This window comes from Coturnix japonica, chromosome 7, assembly GCF_054131305.1.
Source record: "Coturnix japonica strain WE chromosome 7, WE-NBRP24, whole genome shotgun sequence".
Classification (NCBI taxonomy): Eukaryota; Metazoa; Chordata; class Aves; order Galliformes; family Phasianidae; genus Coturnix; species Coturnix japonica.
In genome coordinates this window covers 10,087,640-10,098,054 of record NC_140669.1, presented here as the reverse complement: position 1 = coordinate 10,098,054, position 10,415 = coordinate 10,087,640, and the positions used below count along the sequence as shown (strand labels likewise).

The 10,415-nt window shown below is 43.3% G+C and overlaps 1 protein-coding gene across 9 annotated transcripts in view; it reads left to right on the top strand.

Annotated features, from left to right (window-relative positions):
- The first annotated feature begins 1,525 nt into the window (after positions 1-1,525).
- SMARCAL1 (SNF2 related chromatin remodeling annealing helicase 1) overlaps positions 1,526-10,415 on the top strand; it is a 33,376-nt gene continuing 24,486 nt past the window's right edge. For 5 of the 9 annotated variants that reach the window (XR_014947877.1, XR_014947878.1, XM_085552238.1 and 2 more), the window contains exons 1-6: positions 1,526-1,581; positions 2,148-3,058; positions 3,701-3,751; positions 5,368-5,628; positions 6,500-6,550; positions 10,180-10,363. Coding sequence is in view for 6 of the 9 variants with exons in the window: in XM_085552238.1 (XP_085408364.1) it covers positions 2,233-3,058; positions 3,701-3,751; positions 5,368-5,628; positions 6,500-6,550; positions 10,180-10,363 (1,373 nt within the window). In the remaining 3 variants the exon portion in view is untranslated. Of the gene's footprint in view, positions 1,586-1,810; positions 1,832-2,147; positions 3,059-3,700; positions 3,752-5,367; positions 5,629-6,499; positions 6,551-10,179; positions 10,364-10,415 lie in introns of those variants that run through there. The other 4 variants (XM_015868826.3, XM_085552235.1, XM_085552236.1 and 1 more) reach the window with 4 other exon arrangements.

Here is a 10,415-nt window from a genome sequence, read left to right as displayed (position 1 = left end):
TCTTACCTGAAGAGCTGACCTGAATATCCCTAGTCCAGTCACTTGCCTGGCTTTAACTAGGAAGAAGCTGAAAACCATCATGAGTATGGAATTTATTTATTTTAAAGAGAGCAGTTATGAGTTCTCTCCATATGGTTGAAGACTAGCATGTTTGAGCACTGGAAATGGTGTTGCTGAACTTGTGTGGGCTTCCAAATGCCCCTGAGAAGGTGGAGCATCCAAGGGCCATCAGTGTGGGCTGAGGCTTGCATTTCCAATCATCTCCTGGATGGTCTTGATGCACACAGTGACTCTGCACGTGGTTCACCAAGATCCATAGACACTGCAGGATGCAGTTGTACGGCTCTACCCACGCAGGGAACTGTGACAGTGTGTTGGAAAAGAGGTTAAGTGGACACATTCAACATGAGATATCAACTGGGGTGTGCTGACCCACCGACCCTCCCAGGATTTTCTTACTGCATCTCTGTACTCTGATTTGGTGTGTAGAGGGTAAGTCCAAGCCACTGCTGGAAGCATGTTCAGATTGAAAGGACACCTGGAGTGCTACCAGCAAACTGCTCACAAATGGCCTCTTGCTTTGTAGCTCTGTTCCCTGCATGGTTGGTCTGTTCTTTGTGCCTTGCTGAAGTTGTGCCATATGGAGCAAGAGCTTCAACGTCTGTCTGGGTGTCTGCCTGACCGTGAGACCCAAGAGCTCTTCTCCTCTCTAAAAAACAACTCTCTAATTGTTCGTGTGAGTTGGGGACAGTCCTATGGGCGCTCACAGGGCTGCATGTCAGGTCACACCTTGCTTTCACTGCCTGCCTTGTTTTTCTCAAGCTGACGAGCTCCTGACTAATGACAGTCACCGCTGCTTAATCAGGAAGCAATTTAAGGATAACCTTTTTTAATTAACCAGCAGAGAGGATGAATAAATAAACTGCAAAACAACCAGCTGGCTGCACCACCCCCAGCTGAGGGGCCTGTGATAGAAAATGGCATTTGGGGATGGGGCAGATGGCTCCAGAGCTGCCACTGGACATGATGGTAACAGTATGAGATAGGGATAAGGAAATGGTGCTCCCCAGGGCTGTTTCCTTGCCTTTATCCCCTAGTACTGCCCTGCCAACATAAAGTAAAGGTGAATTCCAGCTGTCCAGGAAGATCAACTTGATGTGTATAATTACAACTAATGGAAGCGCTTTTTTTTTTTTTTCCCCAGAACTTTAATAAAAACGTGAATAATTACAGTATTATGAAGGCAGCGGCATAGCTTTTCATAATGCATTACTACTGTTTGTAACTGAGCACCAGAGGACAAAACCTCAGCCCATAGCTTACAATGGAAGCCCCATAGCTTACAACGGAAACCCCATAGCTTACAATGGAAGCCTCACAGCTGAATCTACTTCCGCCCCCACCCGCCCCGATTCCCTTAGAGTCCCTAAAATGGCGCCGCGCGGGGAAGACTCAATTTCCCAGTGCGCCGCGCGCCTCTCAGACAGCTTGGCGTCATCGGGCGACAGAGCGGGGGCTGATGGGTATTGTAGTCTGCGGTGTTGCGCGCCTTGTGGCGGCCGGGCTGGCCTCTGCCCGCTGGTGGGTACGCGGGGGTTTGGGGAGGATCGGTCAGGGCTGAGCCCATAGCGGGTCGCAGCGGGGCAGTGGTAGGGCGTGGGGGGCCTGGTCGGCGGTGTGGTGCCTCTGTGGGCAGCGGGGGTAGGAAGTGTGTTGGTTGTGGGTTGGCTCGTGGGCCTTGAAGTTCCCTATCCCGTAGGGTTGGGGCAGGGATGGAACGTAACCTCTGGGAGGGGGGTGGGGACGAGAGGAGCGAGCCTGGCTTTGTACGGTTAGTTTAGTGCATCTCTGAGTGTTGGAGGAGGTGGGCAGCCTCTCACATGTGAGGCCAAGGAGCAGGTGGATTAGGGAGGCGTGGTGGGGGCCAGCTGCTTGCTTTCTGTAAGCTCTAAACAAGCACAACAGTGAGAGGAGCTTTCTCAAGGGAGGAGCTGACACTCACCTCTGTGTGTGTGTGTCTTATGTGCTGTGAGATGCCTGAGGACTGAAAAGTTGTTAGGAATCGATGACTGATAGTAATGTGTTGTCAGTACGTTGAGCTTGTTGCTGGGGGCAAATGTGAAACTTCCTGCTGCTTTATTTTTTAGGCTGCCCTCCGTTCCTACCAAGAAACGGGTGCTTCTGAGATGAAATACTGATGTACAGACTCAAGTTTGTTTTGAACTGGTGAAGATGTCATCTGGCCTTACAGAGGAGCAAAAGAGAAGAATTGAAGAGAACCGCCAGAAGGCTTTGGCTAGGAGAGCTGAGAGGCTAGCAGCCCAGCGGGGTGGGCAGCTGGGGATCAATGGGCCTCGGGTAAAAGAACAGAATCCAGACAATCGAGGAAGCTTGAAGCAAGAAAACAATCATGTCAGGTTCATTAGCCTGCCCCAACAGAATCCAGACAGTCCTGTGGAGCAGAAGAGCTATCTTCGGAAAGATTATAATCATTACACTGCGAACCAACAGATGGCTGGTTCACAGGGAGAGCAACAAAAGAATTGTTCAGAGGACTCAAAGCAAACAAGTGGCAATAAGCAGTTCCCTACACCGATCCCAAATTCTCTGAGTTATTCCCATCAACGTTACTCAGATGGACAACATGGACAACAAGCTTTAATTAATCCTGGTACATTCCAACACCCCAAGTGCTACCCAGCTTCCAAAAACCCTACAGGAACATCTCTCCCTAATTTAACTGGTAACTGTAACGCTGATGGTATTAAAGTTGTTTCATCACCAAGCAGCGCCACTCTGAGTGCTTCAGAAATGGTGATAAATACAAACAGATCAACAGAAAGACAAGGTGGAAGTGGTGCCTTTCTGGCCAGTGGTAAGATGCAGAAGCTGACCAGCCCTGCTGTTGCAGACTCTATCAAAGCTGCCTCTTGCAAGAAAGCAAATAACGTTACAAAAGGAAAATGTGTGAAATATGGGGAAGACCGTTTCCAGGTTGAAATAGGGTATAATGCTGACCTGATTGCTTTGTTTAAGACAATACCAACCAGAAGCTATGGTAAGAATTGATTGATAGCTGTTTTCTCTGTGCTCTGTTTGATTGTAGTTTCAGTATATGCTGGAATTGTAGAAGCATTATGCTTTTAGCGGGGCAGTTAATGTTGGGATCAAATATATAGGATGGTATTAATGGGGTACTGGAAAAGTCAAGGCAGCTGAAATTGAAAAGAAATTCTGAGCATAAAATTTTGATTTTGGATTTAGCCAAGAAATCAGGAGTTATATGAACGGTGCTCGAAGAAGTTTAGTGTTGGGAGCTGGTCAGTGTTTTGGGAATGAAGGAATTTATTACTGAATAAGTATGGGAAAATAGGCCACTTCTGAGTTGACGGGCTGAGTATTAACTGTGTTAATGCAAGTAGTGGAGTTTGCAAGTTGCTGATCTTCTTTCCATGCCTTTATTTCTTGTATTCTCTTTTTGTTTCCCCACATATATTGATGCTCCCTGTGAATGACTGTTGCATCCTCATTGCCTTAGCATTAATGTGCCCTATGGCTTTATTTGGTGCCGTGTAGCTGTAAGCCTGAGCATGCTGTCTTTCAGATCTCTATCGAGAAATCTGCATGTATAAAATGGCATAAACGTTTAACAGCACCACTTTTTTCTACCCCATGTAACTCATATTCTGCCCTATTTTAGATCCTGCTACGAAAAAATGGAGTTTCAGCCTGGAACATTACAGCAGTTTCAGTAAGTAAATGGATTGCTGAGTGATAAGAAAGGCACTTAAGACTTAAGATCACCACTGTAACCTTTCTCTGTGATTTTACTTCGTTATTGTCTGGAGTAATAAAAAAAGATGGTGCTACTCAAACATAATGCCCACCTTTTAGGCTTCTGGCTCATATTATTTTTTGACATTTTGTAGGATATTAGAAATACGATTTTTTTGATGCAATCTAAATGCCTGGCTTAGATTTAACTTTTTCTGCAGTTGCTGAATTGCTTAGGAATCAACAAGCCTGATTAAAGCGGATTCTGTATTGACAACTGACTATTGGCTAATACTTGATTTATAGATCTGTTGAAGTACGTTCTTTTTAAACTTTACTGTTTTTCCTATTAATTTTGGGTGTCGGGAAAGGAAAAAGTCTAATTTTCTAAAGCTCTGAGTGAGGCTGAAAGTGAACTACCAAGGATGGTTTTTATCTTTTTCTGTACTGTCATTTTGTTCTGCAAAGATTGAGAGATGACAGGTGAACGAGCCAGGTAAGCTCTTCAGAAGTGCATTGTCTTGAAGCTAGTGATAAATCACTATTGATTTCAGTGGGAACAGAATTAGGCCTGTGTTGAGCACTTTGAAAAACCCACAGTTGAGTGCTGGTTTTCTAGCTTCCCATGTGGGTTGCCACACACATTCATTATTTAAGTGCTGCTGGTTTACTTGAAGTGTATTGAGTACAGATGAGAGTGGAGTCCTTGCACCAAGAAACTTTCAAATGAGAAGAATGATTTTTGGAAATTGCATTATGTCAGGCTTTTCTTTTTCTCTTAAACTGTAACTTCAGCTGTAATTATAAAGACAGCCGTGTGGATATAGATTGACAAAGAGACAGAAGGGAAAAATGTAATGCATGTTAGTGTTGTTAGTTGTGGTCTTCAACTGGTAAAAATATGTCTTTTCTCTCCCCGTGCCCAAGCATCGTGACACAGGTGGTTGCTGCAAACTGTAAGATAGGAGCCACCTGGCTGTGCAGAAATACAAGTCTAACAGTAAGCTGTGTTACAATAAAAGGTGATGGTCTTGTAACAAAGGAGGGATCTGTGGTTTTGGATGAGATTCCTTCCTACAGTATTATGCTTACTGAGCATTTATCCTTGATGGGTTTGCTTATCAGATGTCTGTATGAAGAGAGAGGCACAGATTTTTAGATCTTTCTCCTTTGCTACTTGCAGAAACACCTTCCAACCTTCCCAGGCACATACTATTGATCACCATATCTCTGCAGTTTTTTATGTGAAAATGGTATGGCCGTGTGCAATTTACTTCTGAATGTGCTTCTGCAGGTTGCCTGGACTGGCCTGGTGACCCATGTTTTGGGATTGCTGACAGCAGGAGCCTAATGTAGTAGCAGTTCTGAATGAGCCCTGATTCCCGTATTCTTGCATATTTGCCCTGACCTTGCTGCATTCAGTGTGTACCACCATTCTCTATTCTTTGTCCCTCTAAGATAAACTGAGGAATCTTAATTCCCTTTAAATGTGAAGGTGCTTGGCTTGCTTGTCATCTTCTTGTCCTTTCTTTTCCCAAAGTAGTTTACCAGTGTTCTCCAGTCTTACCTTAGTATCTTATGTTTTCTTACTAGTGAAAGCAGCTAGTCAACTTTCCTCAGTGATTCTGGCACCGTTGGAAGGGGAAAATGCAGTTGACTTGTCATCAGGCTCTGATTTCAGCAGCAGCAGGATTGATACGGTATCCCTCTTGACAATGTGCAAGAACTGGAAGAAACCTGCAGCCCTCATCAAAGGGAAGTGTGTGCTGATCTCTCGCTCTCGGTTTGAGGTTGATATTGGGTATTCTGCAGAGGCAGTTGGAGTGTTCAAACAGATGAATTCCAGAATTTATGGTGAGTCTCTACTTTATTATTACTGGGGCTGCTTTTGAAGTGCTGTGCGTGATATGGAGGAGAGGGAGTGTGTGGGGGCATCAGCCTTTGAAATATTGTGAGAGGATGTGCTTTGGTGAGGATTTTGAGAGCTTACTTCTGGTGTAGTGGTGTATCTGTGCCCTGCACAGTGCCAGAGAATCTCTTCTTCAGAGCCTATTAGTCAAGATGATATTTCAGCACTTGGCATTATGTTTGCTCTCAAGGTGGGATGTGATGGCAGTTTGCCAGCATAGAGGCCTGCTCAAGTTCTTGTATTTATTGTCAACTGGCTGCAGCTGTCTGAGCAGACTGTGTTTACTATCAGCTTTACTGATATTTTATGAGGCGAGTGGAGTTGTAGAGTACTTCTCTTGTTGGCACTTAGATTTCAAAGGTACACTCTAGTTTTCCCACCAGTTAAGTGGGAATGAGGTGCAGTGTGATAAAGTGACTTGTGCTGTCACAGCAGGTCAGTGACAGCGTGGAGAGCAAATCCTGGAGCTCTGGTTCTTTGGGCAGAGCTCTACTTGGCTCACTCTGTCTTACTGATTCAGGATTCTGTCTTCTCTGGGGGTTGTAGGCACATGCTACTTGGATGTAGAATTGCCAAACAAGTCAGGACCTCATTGTACTTTTCAGTGTCCATGTTTCTGACTTTCTTCAAACTCTTTGTTTATCATGAAGACAAGGGGAGGAAAATTGATGGCTGGGCAAGGTAGGAATTCTGTTAAACCTGTTTTGAAATGAAGATATATGTGTGGATAACCGCATTCTTATGGGTAGAGAATTCAGTCTTAAGAAAGTTACAATAGTGTTTTGTATATTTATTTATTTATTTAAACTATTGCAGATATGAAGACCAGAAAGTGGAATTTCTTACTGGAGGACTATCCCAAACTGAGTGAGTAGCTGACCTTTATTTTCTTTTTTTTTTCTTTTTCTTTCTGTCTAGGGCTATTTTCTGGGGAGGCAAGTGAATTGTAGCTTCATTTCTTGGATTAAGCCTTTTCATTCCAATGAAATGAGCGGCTAATGAACCATGAAGCAAGCGTCTTTCTGCTTTGTCAGACACTTACAGTGTTTACCCAGACTCAAAACTGTATAAATATGTATTACTCATACTGGCCTGTTTCTGTAAGGTTCTTTGCTGAATTTCTGTGCGGCTTCTTAGAGGACCCATATTAACTTTTACAAAATTGCTACTGCTTATAAGGTACAGCAGCTATACCTGAACTAAGGAACTGCAGGAGAACGAATTCCTATCTTTTGTCTTGCAGGCTTTGAACAGGTAGGCAGGGTTGCTACCGAGCCTTAGTTTTATGGGCTGTCTTTAGGTTTATTTTCATAATCTTCAGTGCCAGCCTACCCATAATGTTTTGTTTCCTGTTCTGCATGCATCAATTCATAAAATTGCACAGCCACCCGTTGCTCAGAAGAGAGAGCAGAGCAAAACTTACCAGGCTGTTCTACTTCCAGTTCTTCCTCTTAGTTTACTACAGAATAGAAGAAGTGTGCTCAGTATTGTGCTATTTCATTTCACACCCAGAAAATATTGACTTTTCAGATCAGAGTACTAGGCCTTCAAGTCAACTGATGATTTCTATAACAGCCAGCTCATCCACAGGTGCAATCTGGATGCTGACTGTCTAGCTGATATTGTTCAGCCTCTATATATTGGTGCTACTAATAACACCAGATTTTCAGCTGACGTATGAAGCAGGTTAGAGCTCAGGTTTCTTCTACAGCTGAGTTGGCCAAGCACTCCTACACTGTTGGCTAAACAAGAATTGCTTGTTACTCTTACAAAAATTTGTAGATTTGCTTAAAGCAAAGGTCATCTTGAAGAAGGATTTTATATCCTACTAGAACATTTCAGTGCTAGTTGATAAGGTGCTTTAAAAAAAAACCACTCCATCCCTTACAGATGGAATCAAAGCACATTGTGTTGTTGCAATGTCCTTCTCTTGGTAGAAGTTGACCAATAGGCCCCTGCATTAATGCATCCATGCTGTGCTGTTGAAACTGACTCACTGAACTGAAATGCACAACTTTTCTGTGGATGCCACTTTGCAGAATAATCCTGTCTAAGCAGCACGTTCCTAGTGCGTCTGCTTCTTAGTTTTGTATGTTTAGTGAAGCTAATAGAGTGCTTTGAGGTAAATAGCATTATGCAAGTACTAAGTATTATGATTTATGGTTCTGGTTGGCCTGATGTGTTTGCCCTGGTACTTGTGTGAGTATATGTGGCTGTGGAGTTTGATTGGGGTAAGATTCAGGAGGACCATTAGCAAGATGCTCTGCAGTCATCCTTTGAAATGATGTTGGGTTAGGACTGAGCATTTCAGAGCTGAAATGCCATTGCTCCAAATAGTTTTGGCCAACTTAGCTTGATGCTTTCATGGGATACTTAAGCACACTTAATAATTACCTACATGTGACTGTGATGCATGCCTGTTATGTTAGTAATGGTTGTAGGACTGAAAGCTGTGATAGGGCCTTGTAGCAATGGCAGGCTGTGAAAAAAGTGAGCATGTCTTGGTGGTGACTATTATGAAACTCCAGGATTGTGATGCTCACATGCTCTGGGTTCAGTGGGAGCTGATGAGCCCACACTGCTTTTTAAAAGGGTCTTTTGTAACTGCTACGGGCCCATCCTGTAGTAAAAAGTCTGAGCAAATGCATCATCTCCCAGCCTGTCACTATGCTTGCTGGCAGTTTTACACATTGCATTAATTCAGAATCCCACAGATTTAAGGAAAGCAAAGTCAAACAGAAAGGAAAAAAAAATAAATCAAACCCAACACTAAACCACAAAAGATTCTGTAGATGTTCTTGCAAAGAGTAATTTGTGAGGGCATTTGAGGTTTCTTGTAGCACGTGCCTTTCAGAGGAGCAGCATTCGCTTTGTGCCTGTTAATTTACCTACGCCAGGGAAAAAAAAATAAAAAGCTGGTTGCCATTTCCAGCAATGCTATCTGTTAGTTTGGAGCTGTTTGTAGAGGTTAATGTCTCTTTGCCTAGTTGCTCAGTCATCTTTATATAAAGGTCACTTCAGTAAAATGTGTCTGTTGGATGAATCATGCTGGTGGCAGATACATCTTAATCACTCTCCCAGCTCATGTACAGAACAATAGCAACAGAATTATCAGTGAGCAAATTGTAGCAATTATGCTAACATACAGCTCAGTCTGTGAGTGTAATAACAAGCTTGTGCTGTAGAATGGAGAGTTCTTGCTATTGAAGTACAAATTGAACTGGAGAGTTTAAAAAGTTTGGCCACAGCCCAACCACAAATGGAAATCTTTTCATATGTATATTTCTTTGAATTGCTTTTTCCCTTTGTATGACAGAGATCCATTCTGCCGCTTACCTCTTGGAGATAGATATTCTAATTTCAGCTAAGTTCTGGAGGTGCATTTGCTGCTGGTGTCATGAGTATTTGTTTCAGTGTGCATAGCTCTGGTCGCTTTTGCAAACAGAGCAGTTTCCTATCTTTCTGACTTCATATACAAACCAACTACTGAAATAAGGTGCCTCCTTGCCATAAATGATCTGTGTGTGTGAATGTTTGTGTTCATAGTGCAGTGGTGCCTTTTATTTCAGTCAGTGGTCAGAGACTGATTACTAAACATGTAGTGAGCAGGGACCTTGCAATCGTGTTTTAAACTGCTATTTTTTTTTAATAAACTTATTGTTAGATTACAAAGACTTTTTTTTTTTGGGTGGAGGGGAGGATAGAGAGACTGAAAGAGAGGCCACAAGTCAAACATCAGTCGTGTTGAGGGATTGAGGTGGCAGCCTGTGGGCTGCTTCTGGCTTGCAGAACTTCTGTCTTGGTGAAAGGCAGAGTGCACCAGCTGAGCAAGGAGCTGCTGTTGGTGTCATGTCCCTGGGGGGTGGCTGGCTGAGTGCCACTGACTGCAGTACAAGAGTAAGTTCTGACTCTGAATTTTCTTATCCAAGTGGTGAATGGGAGATTATCTACATTTCAGAAAGAACCAAACTGGTGTGAATTTAGGTAACAGGAAGAGAAGAGAGTTTTCAAAGCTGAGGATGTGTGACCCTTAGGTAATTGTCTTGTAACTCCTGATCCATGTACTCAGGGATGGTGGAGACCTCAGAGATATTTAATGCAGAATCCCAAGATGCCTCTGCCTTCTGGGTTTCAAGAGCTCTTTTGTTCCAATCCGTACTTTCATTTCTGAGTAAAGTGTGCCCTAAACTGCCCTCAATGTGAATAATCCAGCTCCAGCTGTATTAGTAGCAATCATCTCTGAATGATGGCATCAGACTTTCAGTTTTTTATAATCAAGTCTAAAGATGAGGGGAGGGAATGTGATTCATCATTTGGTGCTGAAATAGATTTCAGGGAAGAGGCCAGGCTGACACGAGTGTGTGATGTAGTACTTTCTTGAGCTGTGTAGAGGTAGGAAATAATGTTGTTGTTGATGTTGAGGTCAAGGGATGTTACCTTGGTGTCCTTAATGTGTGTATGTTTCCCATTCTGATAATCAACTGCTCTGTTTGCAGTGAAAGTGTTCCAGAGCCTTGTGTCTGTAGAAGTGGAGCCACTTCCTGAGGCAGTCATACAAGCCTTTGCTGCTCAAATACAGAACTCTACATCACAGAAGATGGATTTTCCTGATGCTGACCTTTCAGTAGTGGACTCTAAAATTGTGACAAGCCTCATGCCCTTTCAGAGGGAAGGTGTGAAGTAGGTCCTTTTTGAGTGCTGTTAAGATCTAATCCTCGCCTACAGTTCAATA